The sequence below is a fragment of the Crassostrea angulata genome, chromosome 10, assembly GCF_025612915.1.
Source record: "Crassostrea angulata isolate pt1a10 chromosome 10, ASM2561291v2, whole genome shotgun sequence".
Classification (NCBI taxonomy): Eukaryota; Metazoa; Mollusca; class Bivalvia; order Ostreida; family Ostreidae; genus Magallana; species Magallana angulata.
The window spans coordinates 3,639,269-3,655,170 of record NC_069120.1 but is presented as its reverse complement, the minus strand read 5'-3'; the positions used below and the strand labels follow the sequence as shown (position 1 = coordinate 3,655,170).

Here is a 15,902-nt window from a genome sequence, read left to right as displayed (position 1 = left end):
TATATAATACAATGTATTGCATTTGCAAATAATTTGATTCCGGAATGCTGAACTGCAACCGTAAACGTTTTCATGAATAGAATCGCCCAAGGCAAACAAATATGGCCGCTTACAGTAAATTGACGGCAAGAAATTCAGCCGTCGCAACGGCAGCCCTAGCGGCGTCATACTTTGCCTATAGAAATTATTTGGCGAAGAAAAAGAAGAGGTAGGATAATTTGATTTGAGTTACTATATTTTCATTCAAGTTTGATCAGTCCTTTCAGTCATGAAAGATACACGCAACCGGAGTCTAAAGGTTACATTTTATACCTGTCAAGGTTCAAATTGTGGGACAATTGTCTACAAAAACTGATAGTTCTATATGAAGTATTTTTCATGCGTTGACTTTTTGAATAGATTTCCATTAACCTTTACTCAATATCAAACTCTTGGGTTGTAGATGTCAAGTTTCTGCTTCCAATTTTCCATCAGTTTTTGCTTAATATTTCGACAAGCATTATAAATTGTAGATACCTTTAAGGACAATGTGATTATACTCTGTCCCGAGTTTTTGCTTCCACCACTTTTTGCATGATATTTCAATAATAGTAAATACCTTTGTCCTCAAACTACGTTCATCCACTAATATAAAAAATGTCCAGATTATCTGTTTTTAAACGCCCCCTCTACCGCTTCAGGTTTCAATACACATCCCGAAATTGAAAGTCAACGGAGATTTTGCATTGCAACAGCCTTAAAAAAGCCCGGATGATAACGTTAAAAAATTGCGCGATGTATTCCGAGTGTATTCCAAATGGAGAAAAGATGTAAACATTCCCCATTATAAATCTCTGTAAGGAATCTGTTTTCGTTCCTGTGAATTTTTCTGAGTGGAAAGGGATAATTGTTCAGTGAAGATATCTTGGATAAATTCCCTTTTAACGATTTCAACTGTATTTCTTTCACAGGTATATGTAATTTTATTAAAAATCATCAAAAAGCGATGGAAGCTATAACTTGGGACAGACTATAACGGTGTAACATCAATAAGAGTCGAAAGTTTTGCTTAGTTGTTTCAAATTTAAAGTTCTTTCATATGTACGAAAAGATATTTCTAGATTGGTAAAATTAATACCAGATAAATGCTATATATTAGGAAATTAGGTTGATAAATCAAAAACACAAGTCTGCACATTGTAAATTGCAAAATTTGAGCATGTACTGAACTGTAAGCTGTAGTTAATTTTTAAAAGCTATTATCCAAATGGATATTTTTTATAGTTATATATCTCTCGTCTTCTCTTTATCTCCCCCCCCCCCCCCCCCCCAACACACATTATTTCTTCACACACTCAGTAAGCAATAAACCTAAACACTTTTTTAGAAAATGCATTATACAGTTTGTACACTTTATACAGCTATTGCTTATACATCCTGTGTCTACAATCTTATCTTATTGCAGAACTCCCAAAGAAGAAATCAAAGTAGTGATACATGAGGTATTGTTATTCAATATTAAAAACAGTAAAAAGTGTTAAAACTAATAACACAGAAGAAATTTGTGATTGATAATTTTAATGCTCTGTTTATTTCAGGCTGGGGCTTCCAAGAAGGAGCGAGCTGCTGTAGACTCGGTTTTCTTTAAGTATGGTTTACTTATTTCCAAATTTTATGCCATTTATAAGTGAATCTTTATAAAATTATGTGTGTGATGGGTTTTCATACTTATCAATTCTTACGGTACCTGAATAGGTTTCAGGTCACATGATCAGGTTATTAGCTCACCTGAGCTGAAAGCTCAAGTGAGCTATTCTGATCACATTTTGTCTGTCGTCCTACTGTCTGTCTGTCTGTCTGTCTGTCTGTCTGTCTGTCTGTCCGTCCGTCTGTCTGTAAACTTTTCACATTTTCAACATCTTCTCAAGAACCACTGGGCCAATTTCAACCAAACTTGGCACAAAGCATCCTTAGCCTAAGTGGATTTAAATTTGTGAAAATTAAGGATCCCGCCCTTTTGCAAAGGGAGATAATTAGGAAAGCTGAAACTTGTGTGGAAGCATCATCAGGTAGTGTAGATTCTAATTTGTGAAAATCATGACCCCCGGGGGTAGGGTGGGGCCACAATGGGGGGTCGAAGTTTTACATAGGAATATACAGAGTAAATCTTTGAAAATCTTCTTCTCATCAACCATAAGACCAGGAAAGCTGAAACTTGTGTGGAAGCATCCTCAGGTAGTGTAGATTCTAATTTGTGAAAATCATGACCCCCGGGGGTAGGGTGGGACCACAATGGGGGGTCGAAATTTAACATAGGAATATATAGAGTAAATCTTTAAAAATCTTCTTCTCATGAACCATAAGACCAGGAAAGCTGAAACTTGTGTGGAAGCATCCTCAGGTAGTGTAGATTCTAATTTGTGAAAATCATGACCCCCGGGGGTAGGATGGGGCCACAATGGAGGGTCGAAGTTTTACATAGGAATATACAGAGTAAATCTTTAAAAATCTTCTTCTCATGAACCATAAGACCAGGAAAGCTGAAACTTGTATGGAAACATTCTCATGTAGTGTAGATTCTAATTTGTGAAAATCATGACCCCCGAGGGTAGGGTGGGGCCACAATGGGGGGTCGAAATTTAACATAGGAATATATAGAGTAAATCTTTAAAAATCTTCTTCTCATGAACCATAAGACCAGGAAAGCTGAAACTTGTGTGGAAGCATCCTCAGGTAGTGTAGATTCTAATTTGTGAAAATCATGACCCCTGGGGGTAGGATGGGGCCACAATGGGGGGTCGAAGTTTTACATAGGAATATACAGAGTAAATCTTTAAAAATCTTCTTCTCATGAACCATAAGACCAGGAAAGCTGAAACTTGTGTGGAAGCATCCTCAGGTAGTGTAGATTCTAATTTGTGAAAATCATGACCCCTGGGGGTAGGATGGGGCCACAATGGGGGGTCGAAGTTTTACATAGGAATATACAGAGTAAATCTTTAAAAATCTTCTTCTCATGAACCATAAGACCAGGAAAGCTGAAACTTGTATGGAAGCATCCTCAGGTAGTGTAGATTCAAAGTTGTGAAAATCATGACCCCCGAGGGTAGGGTGGGGCCTTAATGGGTGGTCGAAGTTTTACATAGGAATATATAGAGTACTGGTAAATCTTTAAAAATCTTCTTCTCAGAAACTAATCAGCCAGAAAAGCTGAAACTTGTGTGGAAGCATCCTCAGGTAGTGTAGATTCAAAGTTGTGAAAATCATGATCCCTGGGGGTAGGGTGGGGCCACAATATGGGGGATCGAAGTTTTACATAGGAATATATAGAGTAAATCTTTAAAAATCTTCTTCTCAGAAACTAATCAGCCAGAAAAGCTGAAACTTGTGTGGAAGCATCCTCAGGTAGTGTAGATTCTAATTTGTGAAAATCATGACCCCCGGGGGCAGGGAGGGGCCACAATGGGGGATCGAATTTTTACATAGGAATATATAGAGTAAATCTTTAAAAATCTTCTTCTCAGAAACTAATCAGCCAGGAAAGCTGACACTTGTGTGAAAGCATCCTCAGGTAGTGTAGATTCAAAGTTGTGAAAATCATGACCCCCCGGGGGTAGGGAGGGGCCAAAATGGAAGGTCAAAGTTTTACATAGGAATATATAGAGTAAATCTTTAAAAATCTTCTTCTCAGAAACTAATCAGCCAGGAAAGCTTAAACTTGTGTGGAAGCGTCCTCAGGTAGTGTAAATTCAAAGTTGTGAAAATCATGATCCCCAGGGGTAGGGTGGGCCACAATGGGGGGCCAAAGTTTAACAAAGGAATATATATGGTAAACCTTAAAAAATCTTCTTCTCAGAAACTAATCAGCCAGGAAAGCTTAAACTTGTGTGGAAGCGTCCTCAGGTAGTGTAAATTCAAAGTTGTGAAAATCATGATCCCCAGGGGTAGGGTGGGCCACAATGGGGGGCCAAAGTTTAACAAAGGAATATATATGGTAAACCTTAAAAAATCTTCTTCTCAGAAATTAATCAGCCAGATGATTCTTTATAATTGTTAAGACTTTGGCCCCAGGACAATTCTTTGGCCTCATAAGAAGGTTCAGAGTTTATGTATGTTTATATCCCATATATAAACAATTGTTAAAGATCTTTTTGAGAACTGCAATACTCAACATATGATATGACTATAAAATCATCCTGTTAGAAAAGGGACTAATGATTATAAACATAAGAATATCCAGGGGAAAAATGGATTTTATTTATACAAGTTTGTATTATGACTCCATTAAGCTGATTTTATCATACCTATTGTTCCTCAGGTGAGCGATGTGGCCCATGGGCCTCTTGTATATATATATATAATAGATCCGCATGGTGGCAGGTGTTAGGTAAAATTATAGCAGATGAAATGAAATGCGGTGATTTTGGGCTGACAGTTAGTTGTTAATATGTGTTTTCATGTTAACTCTGTAATACTTGTTGTTTTTATTCATTTAGCACTTATTATAATAAGCACTTGTTCTATATTCAGATGAACGAAGTGATTGAGAATATAATGAAATATTCAATTGAATTCTAATTAGAGCCATTTTAACAAGACCTTGGACTTTCAGTAGGATGTAACGATCTATTTCTTGCATCAAAACAAGTTAATAATGACGCTGGTTTCAAGCGAAATATACACCAATTGTGTAGTCTTTGCTCAAAAGCCAGACAAATCCTGTTGATTTCAAAGAGTCATGGTTGAGTGGCCAATGAAATAGACAGGCCTACGTCACATTGCAGTTTGACTCAACTACCTAAAGTCCAAGCTCTTGTTAAAATGGTTCTACCTGTAATCTAATGTTGACCAGTCAGCCTATCCAGGTGTCCACATTTAAGGTGTGATATTGTTTGAAGTACATGTATGATAACCAGGATGCTAGCAATAGGGAAAAAGCACATTATTTTCGAGGTCAAGGTCATCATAAATTTTTTCAAATTCCTGGTCTTGAATCCTTGTAGGCAAGATACGTGATAAAAGTGATGATGCATGATCATATTTTGTTACACCATGTGCAATAGGAAGAACCATTTGTTAAATCCTCAATTTAAAGCTCAAGGTTGTACCAACCTGGAAATTCTTGGTTAAATGATAAATGCAATATTGGTGTTTATATCTTTTTCTAATAAATGAAGTTTATTAAAGTTTTGATAAGGCAGGACCTGAAAGAGTATGTTTTTTATTCAGTAAGACAAATCTCAAAAACATTATCTTACAATGTGAACAGCTGCAGTGAGTGACATTTAAAGTGTTTCAGAAAAGATAATCTGGGATGGAATGTATGTATCACAACTGTGAACAGCTTTGAGATGGATTTATGCAGAAAAAAGAAAGGCGTCTGTAGAGTCTGTATTTTCTAATCTAGGAATCAATTGACAATATTAGACAACCAGGGGTATAAGGATTTAGAAGGACATTGTGGCTCAAATGACCTCTTAATAGACATGTTACTATAGCATTGAATCATGGTTTTTTGAAGTATACACTCTCATAACTGCCGCGGTGTGTGCATACAAATTGAGTAACGCGCGTTAGCGCGTTATGAAAATTTGTATGCACACACCGCGGCAGTTATGAGAGTGTATACTTTAAAAAATCATGATTTAATGCTTATATTTACATTTTTTAACTTCTTGCCTTGTCTGCAAATGTGAATTATACCTTAAAATTCCGATCTTATCCTAAGGGTAAGTTAATATTAATGGAAGAGCCACAGTAACAGCCACGAGCGTGCACTTTGATTTTCGCTTGTGACGTTGCAGTTTACAGCGTTCAACGTTTGTGACGTCATAATAAAACTCGTTAATTTGACCTTTGACTACTTGTTGCATTTAGAGGCATTTGAAGATCACAGAATTTAATGGAAAAACACAGTAGAATGTAAATATTAGAATTTAAACAACAGAATAATGAACCTAGGTTTACATATAAGATGATAAATGCTGAGAAAATTTACTTTGAGTTTACCAAGTAATGGGACAATAGCTATTATTTTAGAGGGTCATTTTTTATTATGCAATGCTAATATGGTATCATTTTTGTTTATGATAAAATCACATCTATTTAATTCTAATTCCAGGAGATTACTCAGAATCTTGAAAATTCTTGTACCTGGTTGGTTTGTGGCAGAGGTAAGTGAAGCACAAACTGTTGGTGTTGTGTAAAACATTAAACTAGATATACTAGTAGCTTTTTGATGCCTGACTCTGACTTTATGTATAATTGACAATGTATATCATTGTGTCAATGTGACTTTGTGTATGTAATTGACAATGTAAATCATTGTGTCAATGTTTATCAGACATGGTACCTGTTACTGGTAGCGGCCTCGCTGATCAGCAGAACGTACGCCGATGTATGGATGATTCAGAACGGAACAGCCATAGAAAGGTGGGTGGTACCGAAAATCAGCCACTTGCAAGGCTGTATTTAGTATCAAGCGATACATGTAACTGCCTAACACTTCAGTTTTAAAGTTTATTTTGTTTTCTTTATTACAAGTTTTTTATCTGCACCTAAAGTGGGGAGGGGGGGGGGAGCTTCTCCTAAGTTATTTATTATAGTAAAATGTTTAATTGATGTTTAAGGGTATTGCTAATTGACGTATGTTACAATTTCTAATTACAGTGCAATCATTGGAAGAAATATGTCATTATTTAAAGTCCATTTATTCAAGTTCATCTATGCAATGCCAGCAGTAAGTCCAGTTTACATGTATAGATATATATGTATAATTTGATGCGTTTACATGTACATCTTCTGCTATAGCATCATGTACAGTACATGTTTATATGCATAAACAGTGTGCATAGGCCATCATACACTGTACATATTAGATCCTTGAATTTTTGTTATTTATGCTCAGTCGGGCAGTTTTATGCACAAATTAAGTGTAACTTTGTTCTGATATTTACAATTTTTTCATTACAGATCTCTATTATAAACAACTGCTTGAAGGTATGTATTTCTTAATGTTTATACACTGCTTATCTGCTATATAACATAATGAAAGACCCCCAAATTGGTTGTAAAGCAATGTGATTTAATAATGCTTGCTAATATTTCCCAGTGTAGCTAACTTTATGATCAGACTATTAAAGCCAAAGTTTATTTTTTTAGTATGGATTAAATGAACTGAAACTTCGATTCCGTATTCGTCTGACAAAGCACCTGTATGACAGATATCTGAGGTATGTGTTACTCTCCACTGTACATGTGGAGATATCTGAGGTATGTGTTACTCTCCACTGTACATGTGGAGATATCTGAGGTATGTGTTACTCTCCACTGTACATGTGGAGATATGTGTTACTCTCCACTGTACATGTGGAGATATCTGAGGTATGTGTTACTCTCCACTGTACATGTGGAGATATCTAAGGTATGTTTTACTCTCCACTGTACATGTTGAGATATCTGAGGTATGTGTTACTCTTCACAGTACATGTGAAGATATCTGAGGTATTTATTACTCTCCACTGTACATGTGGAGATATCTGAAGTATGTGTTATTTTCCACTGTACATGTGGAGATATCTGAGGTATGTGTTACTCTCCACTGTACATGTGGAGATATCTGAGGTATGTGTTACTCTCAGCTGTACATGTGAAGATATCTGAGGTATTTATTACTCTCCACTGTACATGTGGAGATATCTGAAGTATGTGTTACTTTCCACTATACATGTGGAGATATCTGAAGTATGTGTTACTCTCCACTGTACATGTGGAGATATCTGAAGTATGTGTTACTTTCCACTGTACATGTAGAGATATCTGAGGTATGTATTACTCTCCACTGTACATGTGGAGATATCTGAGATATGTGATACTCTCCACCGTACATGTTGAGATATCTGAGGTATTTATTACTCTCCACTGTACATGTGGAGATATCTGAGATATGTGTTACTCTCCACTGTACATGTTTCAAACTGCTTCTTACTGGAGCATGATGAAATCTGTTCAAAATGTCGTCATTTCAATTTTAATACAATGACAGCTATTTACCTCATTGACGTAATTTACAGGGGATTTACTTACTACAAGATGAGTAACCTAGATAACCGTATCGCCAATGCTGACCAGCTGTTGACACAAGATGTTGACAAATTCTGTGACTCTGTGGCAGAGCTCTACTCCAATCTAAGCAAGGTGACTGGTCAGCTACCATCTCTATCACTTGACCATCTGTCTGTTCATCTGTCTATCTTTCCATCTGCCTGCCTGTTACATACACTGCATCATATATTATAACATGTATCATTATTGTACTTTCAGCCCTTGTTAGATGTGGTCCTGTACACAGCCAAATTGACAGGTAGCATCGGGGCCCAGGTGAGTCTCCATCCTTGTGTTTTGAATCTGTGTAATGTGTCAGGCTTAGAGAGCATGACTCAATTTTGTGTTTAATTGATTTTATTAACCGGGTTTTCCAACGGAAAAATCCGGTTATTAAAATGGTGAAAATGGCGGGCGGGCTGCTGCCAAAAGGGTACCCTCATTGTACGGATAACTCCTCCTACAGTTTTCAAGATAGGAAGTTGTTCTTTTGCAGATTAATTGTACATATATCAGAGGTGTGCATATTGCTAGGATTTTGATTTCTGATTATTAAAAAAAAATACTAGCTTTTGAACTTAGTCATTTTTTGGCAAAATGTTGCATATAGGGTACTCCATTTCACTGGATACGTGTTGACATGGATTATGGATACAGTTCACATAAAAGAAAACCCGGTTTGCTGTCACATTGACAGCTTTTCACTTGTTACATATTTGAGTGAACATACAGCTTTTCACTGATAAAGAGAATCAAGATTCATTTAATAGAAAAAAAATGCCCCTGTGTATACATAAGTCTGTACAAGTCTAATTTATTTTGTAGGGACCAGCCATTATGCTTGGTTATCTGGTTGTGTCTGGTTTGATCCTGACTCGGTAAGTACATGTAAATGAGGATATGCTAATGTCTTATTGTTTCGTATAATGACTATTTTAATAAATGTTACACTCGTGCATATTAATTGTAGAGTTAGACGACCAATTGGAAAACTGACGGTCCGGGAACAGAAATTGGAGGGAGAGTATCGCTATGTGAACTCTAGACTCATCACTAACAGGTCAGTGGGCCTTTTTGTCCCCTCCTATCATTTAATATTGTTTAGTGTTGTAGTAAAATCTCTGATACAGCGAGGTATTGTGGAGTCCTGAGTCAAATTCTAAACAAATCCATGTAAAATGTTGCAGTTATAATGAATTTGGTCTTAACAAATATAGGAATATACCAAACTGATTCTTAGCTCCATAGAGGTGAAAAATACCAAAATTTACATTTTTTATAAGGAATTGTTTTAAATTGTTAAAAGTTAGCAAAACTTATTGAAATAATTGTTTAAATGAATTTATTTTCACACACATTTATCTTTGTCAATGTTTTAAGTTTCCTATAGATTTATTTTTATTTAATGTCTAAATAAATGTCACAGGATTAATTATTTTAGTTAATTGTTCATCATATTTGCGTTCATTTATTTCAACATTTCATGTTTTCATTTCCCATTGTTCATTTGTTTACATTCACGCCACTTCATTCATTCATACAATCATTCATAGTATGATAGTAGTACGAGAGCTCACGTGGTTACGTTTGGCGGGTGGATCAGTGAATGAATGGGTGTGTTAGACTGGTTTTTCGGGTTTGAGTGTGTGAGTGTGCATGTCCGTTTATATAATCTAATTTTTAGCACGAACTTTGAGATTTAATATTACAACGCAAGACAGACGGTTGATGACTCGGTTTCATAGCTTGTCAACCCAACTATTTTCAATCAGTTCATATTGCTGTTAAACTTAGTGAGTTATTTTAATCAAATATATGTTATTTAAGTATTATTTAACAAAAGATAAATTTAATGAGAGAATATAGAGAATGAGAGTGTTTTAGTAATATTATAATTGTATATGACTATATATCACCTGACAGTGTGGAAACCATTTATTCGATTATATTCAAATTCAACAATAAATTCAGCACTGTTCAGCATTTTTTCCACAAAAAGGCCTTGGAGTTCTGTTTCCCAATATAGCTAGGAAAATATTATATATCAGCTACCCCATGACATAAACATAAATGGAGGTCATGAGGAAGGAAACTGGTACATGTATATAACAACATCGCTATGCTTATTATCATGAATTTGTTTAATGGTTAAAATGAATTACAGTTATGAAGAAGTAAACCACAGGGGCATCGTATCCGCTATACACTCTATGATATATATGTTATTATATATGTCTTAGAGTGTAGAGCCGATACAATGCCCCTGTGAGTAAACCCAATGGTCCCTAGGAGTACACAGTTATAGAATTTTACTCTAATTACTGGTACATACTGTACACGTACCTGTATAGTGTATAAGATTTTATGATCTTTTATGCAGAGGTCTTCTTTACACCACACTCAGTAAAAACATACTATCACACCGATAATCAGTTTTTCTTTATTTCTGTGCAGTGAAGAAATTGCGTTTTACCAGGGAAATCGACGAGAACAAACCATAATACTTGCAACATTCGATAAACTTGTGAGTTTTGTTGAAATTTATGAAACTGTACAACACAATCATTAAATCTTTGTCAAAGTACATGCATTAACGTTTCCTTATGAATTTTGATATGAACTTCTTTAATAGTTAACCAGTACTGTTTTTGAGCTTTACAAGAAAATTTATACACAGTAAGATTTAATTCCTGTTTATAGGTTTCACATTTGAAAGACTTCATCTTTTTCCGGATGCAAATGGGTTTTGTAGACAATATCATTGCCAAATGTAAGTACCTGGTACACTGTATCATCATACTGAATTTGTTGTGAAAAATATCTCTTACTAGTCTTATTATCCCATTGCTAAACTTATTGCCAAGGGGGTACTGTTATGGCATCTCTTGCATTGTGTCTTTTAACCATTTGATTACTTTTGTTGAGTTTCACTTCTTACAAAGCACCTGTTTTTGATATTTGTTTATTCCAGATATTGCCACTGTGTTTGGGTATCTAGTGGTCAGTCGACCTTTCCTGAACCTGGCTCATCCCCGCCATCTCAACAGTTCACACAGTGAGAGGCTCGAGGTCTGTATTACCTCCCTTTATCAGTTACGGTATTCATACATGTAAATTACATATAGAATGCTTAAACGTGATTCATGACTTACTGAATACCGGTAGTATTGCTTGAATAATTACTGGTATAATTAACAAGTTTATGCATGAATGAATAAGTTTCAGAATAGATTACAGTATAAGACATCTTGAAACACTATACAGTGTGCTCCGTTGATATTGAGATAACATGTTTATGTTTCATCTTGTAGGACTACTACAAAAGTGGACGAATGTTAGTGAGGATGGCTGAGGCGATTGGTCGGATTGTGTTGGCAGGGAGGGAGATGACTCGATTGGCCGGGTAAGTCTAGAGCTTACTTCATCTGAAGTACCATACTTCATAATATCTTTTTTAAAATGTAAAGTCTATATACATGTTGAAAAGTATGTCAGTACATGTAGTAAATCAAATTGAAATAGTTTGAAAGGTATTTTCAAGCTGTTTATCAATGTTTTTGATTCTGAGCTTTGTTTATCATTGACATTTTGTTTATGATGTATTTTTAGATTCACTGCACGTATAACAGAACTCATCAAGGTGCTAGATGACATCAGTCAGGGACATTACGAGAGAACTATGGTGTCAGACCAGAATGGAGGTCAGTACAGAGCACTCTGTCACAAGTCGGAAGTAAGGACAGGAGTTTTGATATGTATTGTTTGATGACTTTACCTAATTTGTTATACTGGTGATATGTTACTAGGTAAAGAGAAGACTTCCAGTAATCTAAAACCCGGTGATGGAAAGATAATCATCCAAGATCACATCATCAGGTTTGTTCTTCGATATCAATTGGATGAAATGTACTCACAAAGACAACAAAGTGTGTGTTATATTGGATTTACTATCTTTTTTTTTCCAGGTTTGATAAAGTGCCATTAGTGACCCCTAATGGAGATGTTTTACTGCAAGAAATGAGTTTTGAGGTGAATTGAAATTCTAGATTCATTAATTATTTTTTCCTCTGTAAGTTTTTGACTGTACATGCATTAATTAAAGGTATCAACAGGTATGTCTTTTATTCTATTTACATCTAGTATATAAAATTTATTACCAAAGATATACATTCTCTTTCAAAATAAGAGATTTCAATTGTTCTTCCCTATTTTAGGTGAAATCAGGTGAAAATGTTTTAGTCTGTGGACCAAATGGATGCGGGAAAAGCTCTCTATTCCGTGTCTTAGGAGAAGTAAGTACATTTCTTCTTTTTTTCATTTTTTTTTTTTCTTAAATTTTATCGTAAAATTATTTTTTCTCAGAAAATTTTACATATATAATGAAATTTTTCTTGCAATGCAGCTGTGGCCACTTTTTGTTTTTCCTCAGAATATTTAATGTTGCATAATATCATAACATTTTTCTTACATTGCAGTTATGGCCACTTTTTGGAGGAACTATGACAAAACCAGAGAAGGGAAAGTTGTTCTATGTCCCACAGGTAACAGTGATTTTCTCATACAATAATTTGCACTTACATGTTCCCGTGTTGTCATATGTGTTGAGAAGAATACAAGGAGTCTGACAGTTAAACCTGGTTTATTTTAGCGACCCTATATGACGGTAGGAACTCTACGAGATCAGGTCATTTACCCAGACTCACATGAGGAACAAATCAAAAAGGGAACCAAAGACTCGGACTTACTGGACATTCTCAGCAAGGTCAGACAACTCCTGAGAACTCAATTTTAGTCAACTTTTTTTATACATGTACATGCATATTGTTGAAATGTCTTTAGTTATTTTTCTGTACTAAGAAGACCAAAAGCTATGGGCTTATTTGATCTTGAATTTATTTTTGTCATACATTAACTACACATTTAAAGCAGACATTGTGCAGATTCTGTTACATGTATGTGTAATATTTACTTCAATTACTCTGTGGGATTTGTACTTCATGTGTGTGAATTTTATACTTAGGTCCAGTTGGAGTATATCCTAGAGAGAGAAGGAGGATGGGACTCTGTTCAGGTAAACAAAATGTTAACTTTAGTTTTACTGTATTATATCATTTACCAAGAAAGGGGAAAGAGTGGTCAACATTACACTGAACTATAAGGATTAAAGGCCGAGACTAATAAACTTAGAGAATGACAACACAAGATACACAGCCTTAGATCTGATATTGATATTTTAACCAGTGTTTGTGATTTTGCAGGATTGGATGGATGTTCTGAGTGGAGGGGAGAAACAACGAATTGCTGTAAGTAAAATCCTCTAACACAGAAAGGTCACTTAATGATGAGCATTGATCACAGTGCGTGCATGCATTAAAACTGCCTCATGTTTGTACATTACAGATGGCCCGTCTGTTTTATCATCGGCCTCAGTTTGCCATTTTGGATGAGTGTACGAGTGCAGTTAGTGTGGATGTTGAGGGATATATGTACCAGTATTGTAAAGAGGTAAACAACAATGGCTACCAGTTTGCACTATCTGTAGTATCTGTGTATTGCACCAATTTAAGCACCTGCAGAGACATTTACATATATCTGTCTGTTACAAGTTTGCAGCTTTTGCCAAATCTCCCTGTAAATTTGAAAAATTCTATTACCGGTATACACCAAGACCCATCAATTTTGTTTTTGTAGGTTGGCATAACTCTGTTCACTGTGTCTCACAGGAAGTCACTATGGAAACATCACGAGGTTTGTGTTAATTTCTACAAGGTCTGCTAGGATACATTACTCTCCCATACATTATCAACCTGATCCTGTTTATACATTCAACTTCCATTACTTGTGTCAGAATAGAAGCTTTTTGGGGGCAAATTAATAAGGGTGTTAGGTGTATTGCCAATTAAATTATGCACATGACATCATTACATCAGTTCATGTAAATATTGATATCATGATAAGCTGGTACAGAAAGTAGCCACTGTGACATCAAGATTGTTGACTGAAGGTCAGACCCCACTTATCTTCCATTATTTTCTAATTTTTCCTATCTGCAATGTGAAGATTTGCACTGTGTAATTCAAAAATTATATTTTCATGTTATATGATATTTTTCTATTTGGATATTATAGTTATTAAACTGAGGATCATTGCATGTGTCCTTAATAATCAAAACCCTTCGTCAGCTGTCGGGCCTATCCATTCATTTTATCCTAATTCTGTTTTTAGTACTACCTGAAGATGGATGGGCGTGGGACTTATGAGTTTGGTGATATTACCTCAGATACCACAGAATTCGGATCTTGATGTTTCTCGCCAGCTGTGATATAAACAGACAATTCTCTTGTTTTATTAAACATTATAAACAAACCAGTGCATGTTTTGTGAAACAATTTATACATGATTTATAAGATATTATGTTTTAATATGATTTGATTTTGAGGTTTTAGCATAAGATGTATATAAAAACATACATATAATCATAAGTCACAAATTCATAAATTGATAATTAAATGTATTCCATCATTGAGTATATGGATACAATGTTTGTAAATTCTTTTTCAATCTGTGATTGAGAACTCTTGTCTATCATTTATACAAAAAACAAGTTTATAAAGATATATCTTTCTTTTAAGAATTAAATCTTTTTAACAATAAATTTGCAGTAATTTTCATAATATGTACTGGTTTTGCATAATTATATAATTAATTTATCATGTACATGTATGTCTGACCAGATTTGTTTTGACTTGGTTATGAATAAATTACCTTAAACCATAAATGATATGAAATGAATTGATGTTGGTGGTTCAAAAATAGGTATAGCATGTCTTAAAAACTTTTACAAATGATATATTTGGCCATTAACTAACAATAATTAGTAAGGAAAAAAAATTCAATTATTTCTATAGCTTTAAGAATTGATCATTATACTACTCTTCTTCTTAAGGAGCTAAAATACTCTTAAAAAAGGGGGGGGGGGGGCATGTCTATTGAGTGCTCTTTAGCAATTTCCAGTTTTGCACCTTAAATTTTTAGCTCACCTGAGCTTTTCTGCTCAAAATTTGTCCGTTGTCTGTTGTCGTTGTTGTTGTTGTAAACTTTTCACATTTTCATCTTCTTCTCTAGAACCACTGGCGAGATTTCAACCAAACTTGGCACAAACCATCACTGGGTGAAGGGAGTTCAAATTTTTTCAAATGAAGGGCCACACTCTCTTTAAAGGGGAGATAATTTAGAATTATTGAAAATTTGTTGGTATTTATCAAAAATCTTCTCTAAAAGTATTAGACCTGGGAAGCTGTAACTTGTATGGAAACATCCTCATGCAGTGTAGATTCAAATTTGTTCAAATTTTGGTCCCTGGGGGTAGGTTGGGGCCACAACGGGGGGTAAATTTTTATATTGGAATTTTTTTTAAAGCAAGATCTACTGTACTTAGTTGTCAAGATATTTTGATTTGGATACTGTAATGCTTATTTGATCAGAGTTGAGGCAATTGCTGCTCAGATGAGCATTGTGGCCCCTGGGCCTCTTGTTCAATATTAGCTGAATCTTGCTCAGATAAAACCAAATAAATGTTTTGTGTTGTTGTTGGGAGGGGTATAAAAAAACTGATTAAAAGATTTATAAATTTGAAGGCTGAATGGATGCAATAAATTGGAAAGGTATTCAACCATTTTGTAATCGCTGGGTATTGGAGAGTGACCACATGGGTATCAGCTATCTAGATAAAGCTCTCATCAGCTTCATGGCCCCATGATGTTGACTCCAAGGGAATATCCCCAACACTTTTGTAACATTACAATAACATCAGATAGTAA

At 35.1% G+C, this 15,902-nt stretch overlaps 1 protein-coding gene across 1 annotated transcript; it reads left to right on the top strand.

Moving 5' to 3' along the window:
• Window positions 1–71: 71 nt before the first annotated feature.
• On the top strand, window positions 72–14,675 carry LOC128167310 (ATP-binding cassette sub-family D member 3-like). The gene is made up of 27 exons (XM_052832952.1): window positions 72–208; window positions 1,445–1,481; window positions 1,578–1,627; window positions 6,101–6,152; window positions 6,323–6,411; window positions 6,649–6,718; window positions 6,952–6,978; window positions 7,141–7,211; window positions 8,052–8,175; window positions 8,302–8,358; window positions 8,908–8,960; window positions 9,053–9,142; window positions 10,537–10,606; window positions 10,783–10,852; window positions 11,054–11,151; window positions 11,394–11,485; window positions 11,692–11,783; window positions 11,889–11,958; window positions 12,048–12,111; window positions 12,297–12,374; window positions 12,558–12,623; window positions 12,731–12,844; window positions 13,103–13,153; window positions 13,341–13,385; window positions 13,483–13,587; window positions 13,774–13,830; window positions 14,308–14,675. Exons 1-27 carry the CDS (start codon window positions 102–104, stop codon window positions 14,383–14,385), a joined length of 1,977 nt encoding a protein of 658 aa, XP_052688912.1. The 5' UTR covers window positions 72–101; the 3' UTR covers window positions 14,386–14,675.
• Window positions 14,676–15,902: the final 1,227 nt, after the last annotated feature.